The 24,734-nt window shown below is 45.2% G+C and overlaps 1 protein-coding gene across 7 annotated transcripts in view; it reads left to right on the top strand.

Moving 5' to 3' along the window:
* Positions 1-24,734, top strand: part of LOC116972972 (phosphofurin acidic cluster sorting protein 2-like) — a 164,135-nt gene that overhangs the window by 123,122 nt on the left and 16,279 nt on the right. For 5 of the 7 annotated variants that reach the window (XM_033020580.1, XM_033020576.1, XM_033020581.1 and 2 more), the window contains 5 exons: positions 1,029-1,183; positions 4,669-4,779; positions 9,783-9,885; positions 14,365-14,397; positions 19,323-19,365. In XM_033020580.1, the coding sequence (XP_032876471.1) occupies positions 1,029-1,183; positions 4,669-4,779; positions 9,783-9,885; positions 14,365-14,397; positions 19,323-19,365 (445 nt within the window). The remainder of the gene's footprint in view (positions 1-1,028; positions 1,184-4,668; positions 4,780-9,782; positions 9,886-14,364; positions 14,398-19,322; positions 19,366-24,734) is intronic. The other 2 variants (XM_033020578.1, XM_033020579.1) reach the window with 1 other exon arrangement.

Below are 24,734 nucleotides of genomic sequence, written 5' to 3'. Positions count from 1 at the left end.
ATTGGTTGGCAAATATTAAACACCGTGCAATATTAAATAGGCCCTATGTACAGAGCATTTGTAAAACACAGCGTGCAGAACAAAGACTTGTTTAATGAAAAAGAGGACCAATTACAGTCAGTTTGAAACTCAGAATGCACCACCAGTCCCAGACGCTCGGGAATTAGTCGCCAATATACCACTGCCGGAGTCCAATGGGTGTAGTCACCCAGTATGGCTGGTCAGTGCCGGTGAGCTACAGCGTGATAGTTCTGTCCTGGGACAGCCAGACATTGACGGTGTCAGCTGGGTGTGCTCGCTCAGCCCTGCAAAGACCTGGCAGTGTCCTGTGGGTGTGGATACTCTGTTCTGGGATGTGTAGGAAGGAACTGCAGATAGACACAAATTGCTGAAGTAACTCAGTAATTCAGTCTGAAGAAGGGTCGACCCGAAACACCACCCATTCCTTCTCTCCGGAGATGCTGCCTGTCCCGCTGAGTTACTCCAGCATTTTGTGTCTGTCTTCTCTGCCCTGGGATGGTGGGTCAGTGACAGCGGGTATGGTCACTGGTATAGGGTGGCTAGTCACTGCCAGTGCTGAATGGATGTCATCACACTGACTCGGGATAACTGCCAGTGTCCAGTAGGTGTGGTCACTCTGTCCCGGGATCACTGGTCAGCATCGGTGCTCAATGGGTCTGGTCACGCTGACCTGGGATAGTAGATCCAGTAGGTGTGGTGTCTCCGTCCTGTGATCGCTGGTTAGCGCCAGTCCAGTGGGGGTGATCACTGTCTGGGATGGCCCATAGATTGGTCCCTCTGTCCCGGGATGGCCTATAGATTGATCACTCTGTCTTGGGATGCCTGGTCAGTGCTGGTGAGCTGTGGGTGTGGTGACTCAGTTCATGCGATGGGCCGGTCAGTGACCTGTAGGGGTGCGGTCCCTCTGAAGGCCTGCGAAGGCCTGGTGCTGAGTAGCCAGTGGCGAATGGTGCGAAGGAGACAAACTTTGCCAGGAACTAACTTCCCTTCCTACTGTCTTGTTGCAGCTGTAACTGTAACTCCCAGATGCCACCTCCAGTAAAGGTGGCTGTCGCTGGAGACCAGACCTTTCTCAGCAACATCCTGAGGTTCTTTGTGGAGCAGTTGGCGAACAAAACTCCAGACTGGCTGAACTATATACGGTTCCTCATCGTCCCTCTAGGTAAGAAGCGGCTCTTGGCACCCCCTCCAAACTGTGCCGTGTTCACCACAGCAGTACACCTGGCTGCATTGCCAGCCTCTCTCCCCAGCCATGCTGCCCTCAGACACCTTTGCATAGCAATGTTACAAAATTTTGAGATTAAAAAAATCAAGTCTGCAATTTATCCCATCAGATAAAGCATAAAAAGAAGTTTAATTTGACACCTAATTCATTTTCATATCTTCAGTATTAAAATACTTATGGCCATTTTCATACTCTGAAATTAGCATCTTGCTTTTCCATTGACTTAACACAAAAGCTGTGATCGAGGACAGTCAAAAGCCCATAACTTTCTTAAAAATTAAGAGAACTGAAAGGAATTTTCAGTTATTATAGATTGAAGCATTCTGAAACAAATATGAAACAATCTTACTTGGATGACCTGTAATTAAACCATATAATTAGTTAGTTACCTAATTGTAGCTAATTACAAAATTCAATTACTAGATCTAAACATCTATCCATTTCTAAAGAAAAAATTAATATTTTTAAATAGCCTAAGTGTCCAAATAACATTCAAACAAGAATTCACAATATAACATGATTTTTAAATCTCATTGTCATGAATTTATAGGCCAAATGGAAGGAATTTAATGTTTAATTCCCGTAAATTAATGGCCATTTAAATCATCTTGCGAGTGGGTTTTTGTGGAACGAGATCGATTGGAATGTTGCGGTTGCAGTGAATTTGAACCCCATATCAGCAGGAAAAATACTGCCGGTTCGTATGGGGCCAAAATCAAATTTTGATTAAAGTCATCCTAAGAAGCAAGTTTATATGTAAAATAAACGACTTACCTTATGTTTTGTCCCCGACGTGAGATCTGTACCGTTGACGGCGTTAGAAGTCGCTTTTTTATTTTACTCCAGCGATTAAATTGTCCCGCGATTTTAAAAAAAAACTTCCGAGAACGGAAGTCGGAACGATTTTAAAGCATCAGCTAGCAGCCCGAGAAAATATATCTCGGACAGGCAGGATAAAACGGCATTTTAATCCCGCCCCACCCCCTGAAATTTGCATCCTCAACTCTGATGGATGTTGATCTCCCTTGACACCCTCATCATCTTTAGTGGGCCAGTGTCCGCCTGGCCTCCATCCAAGAGAGGCTGGGCTCTCGCTTGGACAGCGACCATTTGAGGTGTTACAGGGAATGTATTCACAACTTGACATTTGTGCACCTACACCCTGCGCCCGCTCTGCCCACCCTCTGCACCATCTGTTGCATACAGGAACACAATAACTTACATCATGGGGCAAGTTGTGCCCGTGCTGGTCACAAAGGAAGTTACTTGGACTGGTCCCAGTTCCTCGCTCCCAGCTCCTGGCTGACATCCTCGCAGCTTACTCCTCTTCAAGTAGCCTCCAGGTATGGGGGATTACTTCTCTTTCCCACCTGGAGGCATAAAACTGGAGGCATAAAGCTAAGGTGAGAGGGAAAGATTTAAGAGGGAGCTCAAGGGCAACATTTTCACTCAGGGTAGTCTATATCTGGAACAAGCTTCTAGATGAAAGTATAGAGGTTTAGTGTAGTTTAGTTTGGAGATACAGCGTGGAAAAGGGCCCTTTGGCCCACATGGTCCTTGCCAATCAATGATCACCCGTACACTATTTTGTCATATGCAAGGAAACCAGAGCACCCGTAGAAGACCAACATGGTCACAGAGAGAACGTATAAATTCCGTACAGGTAGCACCCACAATCAGGATTGTAACCCCGTCTCTGATGCTATTAGGCAGAAACTCACAATGCTGCCCCTGGTGAAACAGATAAATCATTAATTCCCCATATGAAACTGCACCCTCTTCTGGTGATTGTTGGTATAGAGAAAGAAAAATGACAAACATTAAGCATTAGGTAGAAACAAGAAACTGCAGATGCAAGTTTACAAAAAAAAACAAAATGCTGGAGTAACTCAGCGGGTCAGGCAGCATCTCTGGAGAACATGGATAGGAAGAATGTAGTGAAAAATGGATCAATGCAAAGAAATGAGACCTGCTCAGGGTGCCAACTTGGTTGGCATGGACAAGATGGACCGAAGGGCCTGTTTCCATTTTGCTCGTGAGAGGTGCCTTCACACGGAGGTTTTAATTTTCTATATTTCTGATCTCCATTTTCAATTATTTATCGTTGCCTGGTGAAGTTGGACATGCCACAATTTAGAACTTTACTCCTGGTTTGTCTTCTTTCTTTTCCACAGCCTTTCCCACTGGATTGTTCCCCCGATATCCAGTCTCACCAAAGAACTTTCATAATCTGAAGTTATCCACTTTAGAACGAAGAATGAAAGCGAAATTATTGTTTACATAAGGTCATACAGCTTGGGACCAGGCCCTTGGCATAACTTGCCCACGCTGACCAACATGCCCCATCTACACTAGTCGCACCTGCCTGCGTTTGGCCCATATCCCTCTAAACCTGTCTAGCCGAGTAGCTGTTCAAATATTTTAAATCTCGCGATAATACCTGCTTCAACTACCTCCTCTGGCTGCTCGTTCCGTATACCTACCACTCTTTGTGTCAAAAAATGTGTCCATCAGATCCCTGTTAAATCTTTTCCCCTTCACCTTATATCTATGCCCTCTGGTTCTTGATTCCCCAACTCTGGGTAAAAGAGTCTGTGGATTTACCCTATCCATTCCTCTCATGATCATACACCTCCATAAGATCACCCCTCATTGTCCTGCACGCCAATCAATAAAGTTCAGATCGGCTCAACCTCTCCCTGGAGTAACATGATAAAATGTTGTACAGTCGGTCAAAGAGTCCTGGTGCATGAACAGGAAGAGTCACCATTCAAAGACAGCAGGTCATTAGGAAATGTAATTGTAATGGGTAGGGACGTTTTGAAGTAGGTTTACTGGACGATTGCGAGCCCACAACGAGAATACTCTGTACAGATTTGGTCTCCATATTTAAGGGAATATGTGCTTGTGTTGGAGGCAGTGGGAAGCAGGTTCACTGGCTTAACTCCTGTGGTGAAGAGATTGATGAATGACGAGCGGTTGATACGCATTGGAGTTTGGAAGAAAGGGATCTTTTTGAGATCAGGGGATCAGGTTCTGAGGGGGTCCAACAGGGTGCTCCTTGAACCAAACTGGGTCAATTTTTCGAACACAACAAAAGGTGGGTAGGAAGCGGCAGATGGCGTGCAAGTTCGAACGTTGTGCGGAGAAGAACACTTATTAGTAAATGTATGCGGAAGGATTCGAGTGGCTAATTCAGAAGGTCAAGAAAGTAAATATATAGGTATTCCCAGAAGTTGAAGCACAGATGTCAGGAGATCCTGCTAAGATTGATGAATTCAATGAATCTGTACATTAAGGAGAATATATTTCATCATGCATGAGTTTGGTAGCCCTGCCCTGGTAATATTTCACAAAGGTATTTTCCCTGCATCTCCTGACACTACCACTCTTCTCAACAGAAACTGTACTCTCATCCACAGGCTCCCATCCCCTGGCCAAGTATCTGGCTTCGGTGGACAACAAGTACAACAGTTTCTTCATGGACTCCGCCTGGAGAGACCTCTTCAGCAAGACAGAGCCTCCCACCACAGGTAACTATACACTCACTCATAGGATGTGATGTTGCTGGGAAATCCAGAAAGAACTGCTCGGTATTAACATCCCAGCACTAAAATCTCATCAGTAACTGTACATCATAAACTGCCTACAATAAACATCCTACCGTTAAATTGCAGCATTAACATCCCAGCATTAACTGCTCAGCGGTTTAGGTTTGTTCACGCTAGTTGAGAATGTTTAAACCTGTCTGACAAGGTGGTGGGACCCAAAGGAGTGATCATGGAGTCATACAGCACGGAAACCAACTTGCCCACACTGACCAAAGATGCCCGGCTACACTAGTCTCACCTGTGCCTGTGTGTGGCCCATATCCCTCTAAACCTTTCTTATCCATTTACTTGTCTAAGTGTATTTTAAATGTTGTGATAGTGCCTTCCTCAACTACCTCTTCTGGCAGCTCGTTCGACATGTCCACCACTTTCTGTGTGAAAATGTTGCCCCTCGAGTTCCTAATAAAATCATTCTCTTCTCACCTTAAATGTGCGTCCTCTGGCTCCTGATTCCCCTACTGTGGGTAAAATACTCTTTGTATTCATCCTATCTACCCCCCCTCGTGATTTTATACACAGTAGCATATCAGATGAGAAAAAATGAAACAACTATTGGGGTTAAAGCAAGCAAGTCTATTAGGCAAACCAGTGGGAGGAACTGGGCAGGGAGCATGAAACACCTAGTAAGTTAAATTGCATGTATTTCACTGCAAGGAGCCTCAGATAAGGCAGATGAACCCAGAGCATGGATCAGCACATGGGATTGTGATATTATAGCTATATAAAGAAACTGTTGAGGGATGGGCAGAACAGGCAGCTCATTTTGTGGAATTCTCTGCCTCAGAGGGCGGTGGAGGCAGGTTTTCTGCATACTTTCAAGAGAGAGCTAGATGGGGCTCTTAAAAATAGCGGAGTCAGGGGATATGGGGAGAAGGCAGGAACGGGGTACTGATTGGGGATGATCAGCCATGATCACAGTGAATGGCGGTGCTGGCTCGCAGGGCCGAATGGCCTACCCTGCACCTATTGTCTATTGTCTATTGTCTATTTTTCTAAGTTACCAACGCTACAGGTGTAACAAAGGTAAAGGTAAAAGAGAAGGAGGAGATGCGCTGTTGATTAGGGAAAAAATAACAGAAGTACTTAGAGAGGATATCTTGAGGAAATTCGAGCAAGACCTTACAATTTAGAAATAAGAACGAGAGATCACTATAATGGGACAATATTGTAAGCCCCCCAATGTTTATGGGGAATTAGAGGAGTACATATGTGGGGAAATCACAGATTGGAGCAGGAATAATAGAGTTGTAATAGTAGGTAATTTATAATGTCCTGTATTTTGACTGGGACTGCCGCAGTGTTTGGGGATTCGACGCGGCAGAATTTGTTAAGTCTGTCTAGGGAAGTTTTCGCAAGCATTGTGTAGATGGCCGTATAAGAGAAGAGGCTATCCACGACCTTCACATAGAACACAGAAGAGTACAGTACAAGAACAAGTCTTTCGCCCCCCCCACAATGTCTGTGCCGAACATGATGCCAAGACCATTACTTATTAACCTGCGCATCGCCCTTCTCCCTCCATTCCCTGCATATCCATATGCCTATCCAAAAGTATTTTAAATGCCACTAACGCATCTGCTTCAACCACCAACCCCGGCAGCACATTGCATACATTTACCACCCACTGTGTAAAATGTGACCACAATTTTCTTTAAACCTTAAAGCTATACCCACTAGTATTTTATTTTTTCCATCCTGGGAAACAGATTCTGACTGTCTACCCAACTCATGCCTCTCATAATTTTATATACTTCCAACCCTGCAACCTTTGGCATTCCAGAGAAAACAATCCAAGTTAATACCTCCAGGCATCATCCTGGTAAACCTCCTGATGTGAGGTTCACCGCCCTATAATTTCCTGAATTCTCTCAGGGAACCACGCTAGCTACTCTCTAGCCCTCCGGGACCTAGCCTGTAGCTGGAGATGTTGCAAAGATCATGGTCAAGGCACCTGTAATCTCGTAAGAATCAATTTTAAAACTTAAAGAGTTGTGATCACTATCCCTAAAATGCTCTTCTACTAAAATACCAGTCACCTGGCCAGGCTCATCCCCATCAGCAGGTCCAGTATGTTTTTGCAAGGAACCTTCTTGAATACACCTCACAAATACCTTCCTGTCTAAGCCTTTGGCACTGAGTAAGTCCCAGTCAATGTTGGAAAAGTTAAAATCACCCACTATGACAACCCTATTGGTTTGGTATCTTTCGGTAATCTGTCTACACATCTGTTCCTCTATCCCGCGCTTACTATTGGGGGGCATGTAGTGCAATCCCAGTGGAGTGCTTGCACCTTTCTTCTTTCTAATCTCCACCTGTACCACCTCAGCAGACGAACTCTCCAGAAGTCCTCTCTGAGTGCAACCGTGACAGTCTCCCTGATCAGTAATGCAACCCTTCCACCTCTTTTCTATCTCCCTCTCAATTATATCTGAAGTATCCAAACCCCGGAACATTGAGCTGCCAGTTATGTCCCTCCCGCAATCACGTTTGCACATTTGCGACATCATCTTGGTTCCAAGCATTAATCCAGGCACTAAAATTCACCTGCATTCTCTATAATATTCCTTGCATTGAAATAAACACATTTCAGCCCATCGGCATCACCATATTTCCTTCCCCTCACCCTGCCTATCCTTCCTTTCAGACTCTCTGGTCTTGACCTCTACCATCCCATCACTTTGTCCAATTTCAGACCTGCTACTCTGGTTCCCACCGCCCTGCCTCTCTAGTTTAAACCCTTCTGAGTAGCACTATCAAACCTCCCTGCAAGAATAAGTATCTCCCACCAGTTCAGATGCAACCTGTCCCTCGTACAGGTCACTTCTGCCCCAGAAGAGATCCCAGTTGTCTAAAAATCTGAATCCCTGCCTCCTGCATATCAATTCCTGAGCCACACATTCATCTGTACTATCATCCTATTTCTACCCTCACTAGCATAGAAACATAGAAACATAGAAAATAGGTGCAGGAGGAGGCCATTAGGCCCTTCGAGCTAGCACCGCCATTCATTGTGATCATGGCTGATCATCCCCTATCAATAACCCGTGCCTGCCTTCTCCCCATATCCCTTGACTCCACTAGCCCCTAGAGCTCTATCTAATTCTCTCTTAAATCCATCCAGTGATTTGGCCTCCACTGCCCTCTGTGGCAGGGAATTCCATAAATTCACAACTCTCTGGGTAAAAAAGTTTTTTCTCACCTCAGTCTTAAATGTCCTCCCCTTTATTCTAAGACTGTGGCCCCTGTTTCTGGACTCGCCCAACATTGGGACCATTTTTCCTGCATCTAGCTTGTGCAGTCCTTTTATAATTTTATATGTTTCTATAAGATCCCCCCCTATCCTTCTAAACTTCAGTGAATACAAGCCTAGTTTTTTCAATCTTTCCTCATATGACAGTCCCGCCAACCCAGGGATCAATCTCGTGAACCTACGCTGCACTGCCTCAATCAAAAGGATGTCCTTCCTCAAATTAGGAGACCAAGGCACAAGGCACAAGGAGTAATCCAGAGATTACATCCCCCCCAGAGGTCATGCTTTTTAACCCTCTGCCTAACTCCCACTATTCAGTTCACAGGACCTCATCCATTTTCCTACCTATGTTATTTGTGCCAATGTGCACAATGACTTCCGGCTGCTCCCGTTCCCCCTTCAGAATGTTCTCCATCTGCTCAGAGTCATCCTGGACCCTGGCACCAGGCAGGCAACACAACATTGTGGGTATCCCGTTTGCTGCCACGGAATTCCCTGTCTGTTCCCCTAACTATTGAGTCTTCTATGCCTATGGGTCTGTCCCAAGAGGACTCTTGCACTTTTTGCCTACTACCTTTCCTGGTGGTCACCCAATTACTTCCTGCCTATACCTTATCCATGCCATTATTCCCCCCCCCCCCCCCCCCCCCCCCCCCCCGCTCAGATAATACTGAGGTCATCTAGCTTGCGGTCCATAAGGAGCAGCAGTTGAACACAGATGTAGTCGCTGAAAATGCCCAACATCCTGCAGGAGAAGTATTCCACTATCCCATCTGCCATTTCTATGTCACCAAAATCCTAGGAAGAAATACCCAGAAAAATAGACCATACCTTAACCTGCTTTTACCCTTTTCTCAGTTTGCACGCCAAAGCCTCTTGAGCCAGAGCCAGAGCCACAGCGCTGCATTTTCCTCAATACAGCCTCTTGAGCCAAAGCCTCAGTGTTGAACTTATCCTCAATACAGCACTTCACCTGAACACAGCTTCACTCCCACAATGTTTGTGCCAAACCTGATGCCAAGATGATCTCACCTATCTGTACATGATACATATCCCTCACTTCCTTGCACTTCCATCTGCCTATCTAAAAGCCTCGTAAACATCACTATCGTAACTGCCGCCACCACCAACCCTGGCACTGTGTTCCAGACCAAGCGTAGACATGGCGATCATTTCGCTGAACACTAACGGGTTACCTGTGGCACCCCACTTGTTTGCCAACCTGGGTATAACCTGTTCATCCCACTCACCATTGTCTCTCCAATTCTCAGTCCATGCCAATACATTAGCCCTCCCACCCTCATTTCCATGCATTCTCATGTGTTTCCATGTGGTATGCAACCTTATCAGAAGTCTTCTAGAAATCCAAGCACACACATCACTGGCTCCTCTTGATCTATTGGTCACATCCTGAAAGAATTCCACCAGAATAGGTGTTCTCAGCAGGTCTGCCTTAGGCCCAGAGCTTCAGTCCTGATTATTCCAGTCAAAGGGAGAGTGAAATGTATTTATTTCAAGTTGGGATTAACAGGGAAATGGGAGTAGAGGCAACGGTTTAGTGATTTGGCTTGCAGTCTGGGATAACTGTGAGGCAGGAGGTGTGGAAAGTGCTGTGCGGCATAGACACTGCTCACTGCTACAACATCCTCGGCTTACACTCTGTTGCTCTCCACAGAGACATTTGACATCATCAGTCGCATCATGCAGTATGTGTCTGGAGCCAATATCTCCCACCAGCTTCCCATATCAGAGGCTATGCTGACCTACAAGCAGAAGAGGTGAGTGTGCAATGAAGCCAGTATTTGCTGATGTACAGTGCCCTGTATGGTTTGTGTCAGGAAGCCCCACACACCTTTACCTGCACCTTCACCCAGTGCCAGCATATCCACATCATCATCTGTATTGAAGGGGTCAGCAGGAGATGGAGCTTCAGGACGTCTCTCACACCTTGTGGACATTTGCATCTCATGGCCTGATATTGCTGCTGCAGGCTGTACTTGCTGAGCCCTCTCCGTGCCCCTCTGCCCTATTGTAGAGGTTTTTCCATGATATATTGCACAGGGGTTGAAGGGTTGCACCGGTAAAGAGTTATCACATAACGGCAGCACTACCCCTCGCATGTGGCTACTGGTATTAAATATCTGTGGCAGTGAAGAGCTTGTGGTGTACCAGAGTCTGGGAGGCTGCACTGGTTCTGTTAAGTCTAGTCAATGTGGAGGTATGATCTGCAGAGTGAATCTGCGACGCAGTCATCGTGTGAGCTGCTATTTGCTTACGCTTGGTGCAAAGCCCAGGGCAACTACTTTTCTTTCTAATTCATGGGCTGAAAATGTCACAGTGAAGGCCCATCCTCAAATGCCCCGGAAAAGTGATGGTGAGCGGCCTCTTTGACCTGCTGCCATCATTCTAATGCAGGAGCTCCCACTGCACATACAGGGGAGTTCCAGGATTTAGAACCAGTGACAGTGAAGGAACAGTGGGATATTTCCGATGCCATGCCAGTTACAATTTGAAGAATTTTGTTATCCAAGAAAAAAAAATCAGCTTTCTCCTAATTCTGTCCAGCAAGTAAGCCTTAAATTATCCTTGTCGCCAGCCTAAAATTAACTGCAGAGTTTGCAGCCTTTGAGTGAAACATGCCACTTAAAAAAAGCTCCTTTGAAAACTTTCCCCGGGTAAAATTGTTCAATCACAGGCTGTGAGATGAGATTTAACACGACATAAACTGATCTTTGGCTCCCAGCTTAAACAATGAAACCCAGTGAATAGCAAGGTGAAACTGGAATGGGAGACTTTCCATGGATGAGGTGTTGTTGGTATTGGTGGAAGAGTGCTGCGTGTAAGAGTCTAGAGCAGGCCAAGTAGACAGTGGGATGATGAAGATCACTGAGAGTATCTCTGCAATTTGCAGTCTACGTCAAAACCAGGTTGTACAAAAGCCGATTAACATAAACCTGCACGTCTTTAGCTGTGACGCTGATATCAGGCTGTGACATTAATATCATGCTGTGTCACTGATATTAGAGCTGTGACACTGCAAACAGGCTGGTGGCACTGATACCAGGCTGGTGGCATTGACATTAGCCTGTGACTCTGATATCAAGCTGGTGACACTGATGTCGACTGGTGACAGGCTGGTGACGATGGCATCAGCCTGTGATACGGATACCAGGCTGCTGATACTGATATCAGCTTGTCACACAGATATCTGACTGTGAATCTGATGTCAGGCTGTGACACAAATATCAGATTATTACACTGATATCAGGCTGGTGGCATTGATACTAAGCTGGCAACATTGATATCTCTCTGTGACACTGATATCAGACTGGGAATCTGATATCAGGCTGTGACACTGATATCAGACTGGTGATTTGATATCACTATTGACACTACTGTCAGACTGGCACTAGAATCAGGCTAGGAGCACTGATAACAGGCTGATGATACTGATATTAGACTGGTGACGTTGAAATGTCTGTTGACACTGTTTTCAGCTGTGACACTGATATCAGACTGGTTTCATAGAAATAGAGTCATAGAGTTGTACAGCATGGAAGAAGGCTCTTCAGCCCACCTTGCCCATGCCAACAAAGATGCCCCGTCTACATTAGTCCCACCTACCTGTGTTTGGCCCATAGCCTTCTAAATCTTTCCTATCTATGTATCTCATTAGATTTACGAGGATGTCGCCAAGGCATGAGGGCCTGAGTTATAGGAAGAGCTTGGGCAGGATGGTACTATCTTCCTTGAAGCGCAGGAGGATCAGGGGTGATCTGATAAAGGTGTATAAGATCAAAGTGCGAGATCAAGCCAGAACTACCGAGTGGAGTCAAGTTTATGTTATATCTACAATTACAGTGAGGTACAAGAAAAATGAAAATCTTGCTTGCAGCAACATAACAGGCACTCTGACAACACAAAAAAACATAAATGATACATTCCTGAATCTGGTGGTATATGCATAGTTTCTTCTGCCCAACGGGAATAGAGAGAATGACCCATGTGAAAAATGTCCTGTACTCTGATGGTTGTTTTTGCGAGGAGGCGTGAAACGTAGATGGAGTTGATGTTGGGGAGGTTGATCTGTGGGATGGACTGGGCTACAACTCTGCAATGTCTTGTGGTCTTGTGCAAAGCTGTTGCCAAACTAAGCCGTGATACCCCCTGACACGATGCTTTCTATGGCGCATCTGTCGAAGTCAGTAAGGGTCGTCGGAGACATGTCGAACTTCCTTATTGTTCTGTGAAAATAGAGGTGTTGGAGTGCTCACTTGGCCATTACGTTAACGTGGTTGGCCTAGGACAAGTTGTTGCTGATTGGGACGTTTACTCCTCCACGCTTCATGAAGTCAATAATTAGCTGCTTCAACCTCCTGATATTGGGGAAGAGATTGTTGCCTTGTTACCATGTTACTAAGCTCTCTATCTCCTTCCTTTACTTTGTCTCGTCAGTGTTCAAATTCTGGCTCTTTAGAGTGGTGTCTTCAGCAAACTTATAAATGGAGTTAGAGCGGAAGTTGGCTGCGTATTCTTGAGTGTGGAGGGAGTTGTGAACATGAGATGCTAAGATTACATCCACGCGTGTGGCATGTTGGTGTTGAGAATTATCATGGAAAATGTATTATTGCCTATCCTCATCAATTGTGGTATATGGGTCAGGAAGTCAAGGATTCCACAGAAGGTGGGGTGGGGTGGGTTTGCTATCTCCTAGGTCCAAGAGTTTGGAGATGAGTTTGGTTTGGATATGGTGTTGAAGGCAGACCTATTGTCAATGTATTCGAGTCTGTTGCAGGTGACCTTGTTATCAGATGTTCAGGTGATGTATAGGCAGGGGCTGGGAGATGGCTTTCTGACTTTGTACAATAGTATGCAAACTGCAGTGGATCAAGGCTGTCTGGGCTGCTGGAAGTTAGCATGCTTCATGACTAGCTTCTCGAAGTACTTCATGATGTGATTTCACGTTCATAAGTGATAGGAGCAGAATTAGCACATCACGTTCACTCCGCCATTCAATCATAGCTGATCTATCCTATTTCTCTAGATAGAATGTGAGGAGATTCACCAGGACATTGCTTGGGATATTTCAGTTATGAAGAGAGACTGGGTTTGTTTTCATTAGAGCAAAGGAGGTTGAGGGGACCAGATAGAAGTGTACAGAATGATGAACGTAACTAGGGTAGACTGTAATAAACCTTTCCTTTATAGCAGAGTTGTCTAATAGGTTTAAGGTAAGGAGGGAGAGGTTTGGAGGGGATTTGGGAAGAATCTTTTACACCAGAGGGTTGTGGAATCTGGAAAGCACTGGTATGAGGGGTGGATAGGTGTGGTGTGAGTGGTGAAGAATGGTGGAGGATGAGGGGTGGTTGCTGAAGTAGTGCTGTAGCAGCATGTTTTTAGCAGTACTGAAGGAATGGGTTTTCACCAGCTCAATTTCCTTGCCTATTGGAGTTACTTTGCAATGAGCTAGCAATTATTTGAAATTTAGAATAGCAGTCTGTTGGTTAGAACAGTACAGGCCATTGGTGAGCCTGAGAGCTCAATTACTGTACTTGTTACATGGGCTCCACCTACCCAAATTGAATCAATAGTAACCAGTTCCGACTGGTGCTGGCACGGGTTCTGAGATGGACGTGTGGTCAGGAGCCGAGGGTCAGCGCGGAACTTGTCTTCCGTTTGTAAGTCTTCAGAGAGAAAAATGGGCAATTTTCTTGCCATACCAGTTGTTCATTCTCTGGCTAAGTATACTGCTCACTGCAAGCTTTTTATCTAGTGAGAAATGATATTTTCCATAATTCCATTGATTAGGTGTTTGGCTCATGAACTTGTCCTGGTATTGTGTATAATGAGTTGCCATTGGTTTATGTTTGAAATGTTTAGAGTTTCCAATTAAAACTCAAACACCCTCTGAGTACACAATCCCATCTCTGTGTCGGCTACCATCGGACAATAAGCCACCTCCCCACTCTCCAGCCTGGGAATGGTCAGATCCTGACTAGGCCTCAATGCAGAGAGGAAGAGCTGCTGTGTGATCCACTCTGATGTGATTCACTCTGCCTTTACTAAGACCCAGCTGGTGCTGGCATCCTGTTAAGCAGGTTGAGAACAGTGTCTGGAACAAAACATTTGGAATGTCACAGTCGTTCCTTTCTGGCAGATGGGAAGTTGGGTTGGACTTTATTTCATGTTCAATCTTCTTATCTTTTGTATTCTCAGGTAATGTTTACACTTTTGTTTTCACTTTTGTGTGCATCTAGGAAAAGGAGCCTATATTTTGATTTATATATCAGGTATCTGCTGCGTGTTCTGACATCTGCCTTGTCCTTGTCAAACATACACTCTTGTTTTCACACTTCTGTTTCCCATTGTGACAACCTGCCTTACAACAAATGACCTTGCTCGCCTTCTGCTGTGAAATGTATTGTGTGGAGTTTTCACTCAGTGTGCATGAGTGAAAGAGCAAGGTGTGCATTTATGAGGGTCTGCATTGAGTGCCTGACAAATGTGTCTGTATGTGGCAGAGTGTGTTGGTTTGTGATACAGTTAGAGTGCATCATCGTGTGCTCTGCTGGGCCTGTGCAACATCTCCCATGTGCTTCTTTACGGCTATGTGCTCTTTGTAAGTCTGGGATTTCCACTTTGGCGGAAAAATGAGAGTGTGTGTGCTTTTGCATATGTGTGCGTGTTAAAGCCGCCTTGTCAGGCAGCAAGGCTGGATTAGATTGATGGCTGTGGGCTGGAGTTGTGGCTGAGGAGGTTTTTGGAGTGAAAGTCAAATAAACAGCAGATGCAACTCTGAAATGAAAGCAGAAAATGCTGGAAATACCCATCAGCTCAGACAAAGTCTCTGGAGAGAAAATAATTGACTTGCTGTTACAGAACAGAGACTGTTTGTCAGATCTTCGGTGTTCCTTCCATTGGGTCCTGATTGCCTCGATAGGTTCAGTCTTCCGGTAGGGTAGACATTGGGTGTTAAATGCCCTGTCCCACGATGCGAGTTTACCCAAGAGCTCTCCCGAGTTTTAAAAATAATCAAATTCGTGGTAAATACGTAGCGGGTACGTTGGAGCTCGTGGACTTCTTGTAGCGGCTCGTAACGCTAATGGCAGATACTCGGGAAACGCGGTAAGCTCGTGAAACTCATGAAGTTTTTTCAACAGTGTGAAAAATTTCCAAGAGTAAATAAATACTCGTGATGAAGTACCACGAGTTTGATTTTTTTTTTAAACTCGGGAGAGCTCTTGGATAAACTCGCATCGTGGGACAGGCCCTAAAAGCCCTGTCCCACTGTATGAGTTCATTCAAGAGTTCTCCCCGAGTTTGCCCTGATTCGAACTCGGAGATTTACGGTAATGGCCTCTGGGCTCTCGTGGACATTTTTCAGCATGTTGAAAAAATCTTCACGAGTCTTCCTGAGCTTACCTGCCGTTAGCGAGTCTTCCCGAATATCTGCTGTTAGCGAGCTTACCTGCTGTTAGAGTACCAACGAGCCGCTAAGAGTCGTCCCCGAGCTCCGACGTACCCGCTACGTTCATTCTACGTGCTTACCACGAGTTTGATTTTTTTTTAAACTCGGGAGAGCACGTGAATGAACTCATACAGTGGAAAGGGGCTATTAAGGCTATACGAGGTCAAGGCAGCACTTAAAAATCAATGAATATTATGGCTGTCAGCGAGTTGCTGAATTTCCACCTACCATCTGCAGTTTTTTTTCATCAAAAAATTTATTCAATTATTAAAAATAATATTTATAGTACAATAAAACAAACCAGAACCCACCACCATATTACACGACAAACAAATATACTAAATAAACTACTATACAGCTCTGTTATAATCCTTGTCCAGGATGCATTCCACCCCCCGTGGAGCCCAGTGGTCCCAGATCTGCAGTTTAGGTTGAGGGCACTTTGCAGGGCCATCCTTCAGTTCCCTGTGAACTGTTTCTTTGCCTTCAGGCTTCAAGGGGCTTTCAGTCTTCGAACGCATTGCCTTTTTTTGCTGAATTTGCTCCTTGATCTCCTATTTGTTCTCAGCCACCCATGGTGTCCTCTGCTGGAGAAGGTAGGAGTTTCTTCTTAAGTGTTGATCACCGTGGACAGAGCACAGTCTAGACACCACGTCGCTCATGTTGACTGGAGTCTGTGAGTTGGCATCCAATCTACTTTTGCAGGTTACTTTCTCAGAGCTGAATAATCTACAGCAAACATTTCAGGCTGTGGGAAGCTACTGCTATCACAAGTCTCCAAAATCCTCTAATTCTTCTGGCTGGAGAACCAAACCAGCGCAGGGTCTATCCCACACCAATATCCCTAGCACTAAAGCACTAACTGCACTCATTCCAAACCTGTTCACTGGAGGAGATTAGTAGGAAGAACCAGGAAAATATATTCTCCTTTATGACATTTTGCATCCATATTGACTCCTTGGAATGTGTGTGTGTGTGTGCGCATGTGTATGTGTGTGTGAATATGAAATTACTCAGTTGTAACTCTGACCACATACACTGACCCCGGATAACACAGAGCTCATGCCACAGACAAAATTCTATCAAAACTTGCAGGATTATGTAAATTCCCTATTTAAATGGTCCTTATCAGTGCCTTGCCTAAACATCAAATGTTGCTTTAATAGTTTACAAGAAAATGCATGTGTGTGTGGGTGTGTGAGCCTCTGTGGTGTGTGAGTGTGTGTGTTTGTGTGTGTGACGGTGCATGCAGCATGCATGTATGTGTGCGAGAGAGAGAGAGAGCCTGTGTATTTCTGAGTGTTGGTGAATGTCTACATGTCCATGCCATGGTTATAAGAGTCAGTTCTGCACAAGAGGTTTTTAGTCTTAACAAGACTAAAAACCTTGTTTTCTTTTGTTATCACTGATGTCCCCAATTCCAATCTTGTTGGGGTAGTAAGATTTTGGTCACTATGGAACTCCTAAAGCTCTTACCCAAAGCCTCAATCTGTGCCCCCTGCCCTTACACAGCCTGTCTTAGTATGATGACCAGATTTGGTTTTCCAATTATAGGCTAACCCGAACCCCATAAAGATTCAGCACAACTTCACTCCTCTACACTCTTCTTCTTCTTCTTCTTCTTCTTCTTCTTGCGCATGGCTTGCACAGCCTAAAGTTGTAGGACAACTTGTTCTATTTGATCTTATTTGATTGTGCACGCTGAGTTGATTGCATTCGTCGAAACAGGGCGGACCATGTGAAGGTTGCAATCTTCCACCCCTCCTTTACACTCAATGCCTCTGTTATGAAGCCTGAGATTCCACACATCTTCCAATAGGTTTCCAAATATGACCTGCCACCTTCAAAGATCTATGTACGTGAATCCCCATGTCCCTCTGTTTCGGAACACTCTTCAGACCTGTTGTCTATCAGGCCTCTCCCCATCCCTTTGTTAAAAGCTACATGAAAATCAATTTAGACAACATCAACTGTAGTCCATTTATCAGCTTGTTTTACTTCATCAAAGATTTGATTAGTCTTTGCTGGTTGGCTGTCTTGAAATGACCTTTGTGTTTGATCATTCTGTGTGTGTGTGTGTGTGTGTGTATCTTGAGTGTATTTCTGTCTGTCAATGAGTATGTGACTAAGAAAGGAAGACTGTGTCCATGAAGGTATGGGAGATGAAAGGTGTGTGTGTGTGTGTCTATCTATGCGTTTGTGTGTAAAGAACAAAACAGTCCAGTGTGGGTGTTTAGGCAGCTTGTGTGTGCCTACATACTGTAGGTGTGAGTTTGTGGTGTCCATCTACAAACGTGTGTACAAGAGGACCTACAATTCAGAGCAGCGTGTTAACACTAGGAATGGTTGGATTAGAATTACCACAGAATGGTGGCCACATCCTTCTCTGCTCTGCTTTTGACTCTTGCTGACAATATCAGGGCATCATTCCATAAGCACCGAGCGCACTCCAGCATCCCGCCTGTTCATCAGAGTTGTGCATGCAACTGCTTGCCATAGGAGTGCCCCAACAATACACAAAGCTGCCGTACATGCACTCTGCACCACGCTCTCACATGCAGACATACATGCTCATGTATACACAGGCGCATACACTTGTACATTTTCACACACACACTCCCAAACAAAATCCCGCACATATACCTTTAAAGAGTTATAAAGTTATACAGCACAAAAACAGACCTACTAAGATCTCTACCGGAGTCAGTTGCATGTGCCTGTATCTGCCCCATATCCCTCTACATGTCCCTCTACTAGCAGAAGTGTCAAGGAAGATTTTTAATGAGCGTATCCAGTACAACTCTGAACTGAGTGTAGGAACACAGAACAGTGATGGCTGTTATGATGTGGTGGCTGCAGGTGCACTCACTACTGCTGTCATTCCCTGGACTCAATGTGCCTGAAACGTGACTTTGTGTGCTGTCCACTCACGCAATCTGTCACATCTCCTGCATTGTCCCAATTAACTTGAATTCTGTAGCCCCAAAATCCTCATTGCGAAAGCGTTCTTTTCCCTTACACTAACATACGCCAATGTCCCTAGCTTGACAATCAAGAAATAATCGACTTTGCACACTCTCACATCCATGCTTCACTTGGAACACGCACCTATCATTTAAGAATAAATTGCTCCTCAAATACTTTCATCAAATTAACAGGGGTTTGATCAGAGAGTATTTTAGCAGTGGAAGTTGATTTGAGTGTATCTTGTGTAAGGTTAATTTAGAGGTATAGTTAATTTGACATTATTTCAGAGATTGATTTGAGATTTGTTTGGGGTATTTTTGGAGATGTGGGGTTTGATTGTGTTTTTGAGGTTAATTGAATGAGTGTACATTTTTGAGATTATATTGTAGCAGCTTGGTTTGAGATGATCTTGAGGGGATGTGATGATTTGATCCTGTTTATGTTGGGAGTATTATACTATTACAGGGAGTACAATTGATTTGAGTCTGATGTATTGAAGAGTTTATGGAGAGTAATTTGACATTATTTTGCAGGGGAGGCGGTATGTTTGATTTGTGATTGAGTTTGGTTGCCTATGGTGGTGTGCAGATTACTTCTGGGATCATTTCATTGAGCTGAGGTCTCACTATCTGTGTGAAATTGTCTTTGTATGGATGTTGGTCCATGTGGAAGAGATAGGGAATGGTGAGTACGTGTGTGTTGGTGTGTGTGTGTGTGCACGTGCGTGCGTTCCTGTGCATCAGCACTGTGAATAATTCTGCTTGTCTTCTCTCACTGCAGCCCTGATGAGGATTCCTGCCAGAAATTCATCCCTTTTGTCGGTGTAAGTATTTCAGGCTCTGTCGTTAGTCTTGTTTGCAGTCTTAACTGAGTCCCAGTTAGTTTTTATTGTACCTGGAAAGATTTAGTCATTCCTGCAAGATTCTATTTCTTCCTTTGAAGATCCACCCCATGTTGCTCACATTAACAATGGGCTAGTTTAAGATAGGGTATGCTGCTTGCCTTTGTTCATTCCCTCAGCTGCGAATGATCAAAAGGTGAAGCGCTGTACTGCTGCTGCAAAGGGCAAGAGGCAGGTTTTCAGGCAGATTGTCCTGAACCTCCTCCATTGGCAGAGTGAGGCCACACGCAATTGGAGGAACAGCACCTTATATTTTGCTTGGGTAGCTTACAACAACAGCGGTATGAATGTTGAATTCTCTAATTTTAGGTAACTTCTATATATACTCCCTCCCCCCCCCCTCTTCCCCTCGCTATTCTCCCCATTGTCCCACCCCCCCTCCCACCCTCCCTTTCCTCCACTAAAAGTTGGTTAACCAGGTCTTGGGAACTCATCGTTAGTAGCCAACAATTGGCCTATCAGGGAACCACCATGCCTGAGGTTATCTGGTTTGTCATGGTTTTTTCTTGCTTCCAAATCCCCCCTCCCCCCTTACTATCAGTCTGAAGAAGTGTCCCGACCCATTTTCCCCAGAGATGCTGCCTGACCAGCTGAGTTACTCCAGCATTTTGTGTCGATCTCCTATACTCCCAAGATGCAACATCTCACATTTATCTGCATAAAACTCCATCAGCCATTCCTGTGCCCACTTGCCCAACTGTTTAGGATCCTGCTGTAACCTTTGATAACCATCTTCGCTGTATGCGATGCAACCCACTTTAGCGTATCTGCTAAATTGCTAATCATGTCATGTACGTTTTCATCCAAATCATTGATAGGAATCACAGACGGCAATGAGCCTAGCACCAATCCCAATGGCACACCACTAGTCACAGACTTCCAGTCCGAAAAACAACCTTGCACCATCACCCTCTGCGTCCTTCCATGAAGCCAATTTTCCATCCACTCCTTGTCCAACCCTCCTTGGATCCCATGTGATCTAACCTTCCAGAGCAGCCTATTATGCGGAACCTTCAGTGATTCAATTATTCTTTATTGTCACATGTACTTAGCTACAGTGAAATGCTTTGTTTTGCATACAACCCGTATGCTAAAATCATTCTGCAGAACTCACCCAGGCAGTACACAAGTTGCGACGTTTCTGGCACCGACAAAGTTACAGAGTTCTTTGAACAGTCCTATCTTCTGCCTGCACCGTACATAGTAGCAGGCGATCCCCCGCTGGGCCCCCCTTCAATCTTGGTGGCACTCCGCTGGTCCTCCTTCCTTCTCGGCGACCCTCCTTGCAGGTAGCTCTCAAAATCCTTTCTGAAATTCCTTTACACAATATCTACAGCTCTGACCACATCAACCTTTTTGGTTACATCTTCAAAAAAATTGTGAGACATAGTTACATCTTCAGATCTCCTCAATACAAAACTGTGCTGACTATCCCTAATCACCCCTTGTTAATCTAATGCATCTTATCCCTCAGAATACTCTGTCGTACCTTTCCCACCACAGATGTCAGACTCACTGGCCTACACTTCCCAGGCTTCTCCTTGTATTCCTTCTTACATAGAGGCACTGTTGAAGTAGTGTGTGGAATTCTAGATTCCCAGCTGTAGGAAGGATGTCATTAAGTTGGAAAGGGTTCAGACATGATTGATCAGGATGTCACTGGGATTTATGGGCTTCAGTTACAGAGAGGAGAAAAATAGGCTGAGACTTTTTGCTCTGGAGGCAATAATTCACCTTATTGAATTATACAAAATAATGAAAAGGCAATATTAAAATGAATGGCCACAATCTTTTCCCCAGAGTAAATGATTCTAAAACTAGTTGGCATCGGCTTAGGGTGAGAGCTCAGGGGCAACATTTCCACTGAGAGGCTTGTCTGTATCTGAAACAAAATGCGAGGAAGCTGTAGAAGCGGGTACAATTACAACTTTAAACAAATGTGCAGATTGCATGCCCGCTGGTCACAGGCCTATAATCAGCGATAGGCATTTGGCCTCTTTCCCTTTAAACCCTTCCTATCTATATATCCGTCTAATCAGACTAACAACGTTCAATAAATGTGAACGTGAACGTGAACTTGAACCCTCCACAAGTACCCTCTGAATCCTCCCTTTGAGCCAATTTTAAATGCAATTTGCTGGTTTACCGGTGATTATTTTTGATCCTACCTTCCTGTCTAACCATTTGAAAAGACATTGAGACAGATATATAATATGTAAGGTATATGGGCCAAAAGCAGGCAAATGGGACTAGCCCAGAATGCCACTTGGGCGGCATGGACATATTGATCTGAACGACGTATTTTTATGCTGTATAGTTCTATGAATCTACAGTGAAGAAACCAACACAGATTGAGTGACCTCTTTGTGTTCAGTCCACAGGGGAGACCTTAAGCATGTTGTAATCCATTTTGATTTTCCATCCCAGTCCCAGTCTGACATTGATCTATGACCTCCTGCACTTACACAGTGAAGTCCAGCACAAGCTTGGGGAAGAGACTCTTGTCTTCCATCTGGGCACTTTGCAAGTTAGGTTTATTGTCATATGCACTAGTATAGGGAGATACAGATATAATGAAAATCTTGTTTGCAGCAACATCACAGGCAGATAAATGTAGACAAAACGTACAAAAACGTACATACAGTGGCTTGCAAAAGTATTCATACCCCTTGAACTTTTCCACATTTTGTCACGTTACAACCACAAACGCAAATGTATTTTATTGGGATTTTATGTGATAGACCAACACAAAGTGGCGCATAATTGTGAAGTGGAAGGAAAATGATACATGGTTTTCAAATTTTTTTACAAATAAAAAACTGAAAAGTGTGGCGTGCAAAAGTATTCAGCCCCCTTTACTCTGATACCCCTAAATAAAATCCAGTGCAACCAATTGCCTTCAGAAGTCACCTAATTAGTAAATAGAGTCCACTTGTGTGTAATCTACTCTCAGTATAAATACAGCAGTTCTGTGAAGGCCTCAGAGGTTTGTTAGAGAACATTAGTGAACAAACAGCATCATGAAGCCCAAGGAACACACCAGACAGGTCAGGGATAAAGTTGTGGAGAAGTTTAAAGCAGGGTTAGGTTATAAAAAAATATCCCAAGCTTTGAACATCTCACGGAGCACTGTTCAATCCATCATCCGAAAATGGAAAGAGTATGGCACAACTGCAAACCTACCAAGACAATCAATGCATTGCACGTTCCAAGATGGCGTCGCGTGCACAACGCGAGGCTCTGCGACTCCGTAGTTTTTGTAATTTAGTTATTTTTCTGTTAATAATTACCTTAGTTTTCGCCCGGAGCACTCGAGCGAAGACTCTGTACGGCCGTCAGGAGCTACTAGAGCTCGGCCGTCTCTGCGTAACGAGCCCCAGAAGCGACTTTCAACTGCCGCCGGAGATCGCCAGGACACCGTGGTTTAGCGGGCCAGCTTCCCCGACAGGAAGTGCCCGGAGGCGGCGCAGGGACCGCAAACAAAGACGTGGGAAGCGGGGAGGACATCTAGCTAGGCTGAAATTAAATCCTCACCAGCCAGCTCTGCCCAGCATTTTCCTCGCGAATGTCCGGTCCCTGGTGAGTAAAATCGATGAACTAAGGCTGCGGATCACCACACACAGACGGATCGCCGACTGCAACGCCATGGTCTTCACTGAAACATGGCTCAACGATAACATCCCGGACAACGCCATCGAGCTGGAGGGGCGCACTGTCTTCAGGGCCGACAGATCAGTGGAGGACTCCGGTAAGACCAAGGGCGGCGGACTGTGCATTTATGTGAATAACACATGGTGCACGGACGTTGTTAGGATTGGTAGTCACTGCTCTGCTCACCTGGAATACCTGATGTTAAAGTGCAGGCCCTTCTATTTGCCCAGAGAATTCACATCGACTGTTATCACTGCAGTCTATGTACCACCGGACGCTAATGCCAGGCTAGCAATGGAAGAGCTGCAAGCTGCTATCAGCAAACATCTATCTGCTCACCCTGAGGGGGCATTTATTGTTGCGGATGATTTCAACCACTCCGACCTTAAAACTGTACTCCCCAGGTTCCATCAGCATGTTTCCTGCCCAACCAGAGGAAACAATATTCTGGACTTAGTTTACACTAATATTACTGAAGCCTACAAAGCCCTCCCCCTCCCCCACCTTGGTCAGTCTGACCACCTCTCTCTGTTCCTGCTCCCCAAATACACACCTCTGATCAGACGTGTGAAACCTACCACGAGGACAGTGAAGGTCTGGCCTGAGGGGGCTGTCTCTGTTTTACAGCAGCAGTTTCAGCAGACAGACTGGAGTCTGTTTGCTACTCAGTCCACCTTCAATTCACAAGTGGACATCAACTCATACACCTCAACAGTTATGGACTATATAAAATTCTGCACCGATAATGTCACTACCCACAAAGAAATAAAGACCTTCCCTAACCAGAAGCCGTGGATGAGCAGGGAGGTCAGACTCCTACTGAAGGCTCGCGATGCCGCTTTCAGATCTGGTGACGCTGAGGGATACAGCTCATCCAGGGCCAATCTGAAAATGGGAATTAGGAATGCTAAACTCAATCACAAACGGCGGATTGAGGAGCACTTCCAAAACAACTCTGACCCCAGGCGCATGTGGCAAGGAATCAAATCCCTTGCCGATTACCAGAAAGTTAACACCCCTCCCCCAGACAACGCCACCCTTCCTGACGAGCTAAACCATTTCTATGCTCGCTTTGACCGGGATAACAAAACCCCAGCCATCAAAGTTGCTCCACCCCCAAATGAACAACCCCTCAGTCTCTCCACCTCTGCTGTACAAGATGCACTGAGCAAGGTGAATGAGCGCAAAGCTGCCGGCCCCGATGGCATCCCTGGCCGGGTGCTTAGGGCATGTGCTGGACAACTATCCCCAGTCTTTACCGACATTTTCAATCTCTCACTGGCCCAGGGTGTTGTCCCCACTTGCCTCAAGACATCAACCATCGTGCCAGTGCCCAAACAGTCAGCCACAGGGAGCCTCAACGATTTCCGCCCAGTGGCACTCACCCCTGTCATTGCTAAGTGCTTTGAGCGGCTGATCTTGGCTCACCTCAAAGCCAGCCTCCCCCCCACACTGGACCCCCATCAGTTTGCCTACCGGGCCAACAGGTCTACAGAGGACGCCATATCGGCGGCCCTACACTCTGCCCTGACCCACCTGGACAACAACAACTCCTACATCAGGTTGCTGTTCATTGATTTCAGCTCCGCTTTTAACACTCATCCCCGCCAGCTTGATCACCAAACTCAGCGGGCTTGGCA

Source organism: Amblyraja radiata, chromosome 5, assembly GCF_010909765.2.
Source record: "Amblyraja radiata isolate CabotCenter1 chromosome 5, sAmbRad1.1.pri, whole genome shotgun sequence".
Lineage (NCBI taxonomy): Eukaryota > Metazoa > Chordata > Chondrichthyes > Rajiformes > Rajidae > Amblyraja > Amblyraja radiata.
Note: the sequence above shows the minus strand (reverse complement) of the source record. Positions and strands in the feature narration are given on the sequence as shown.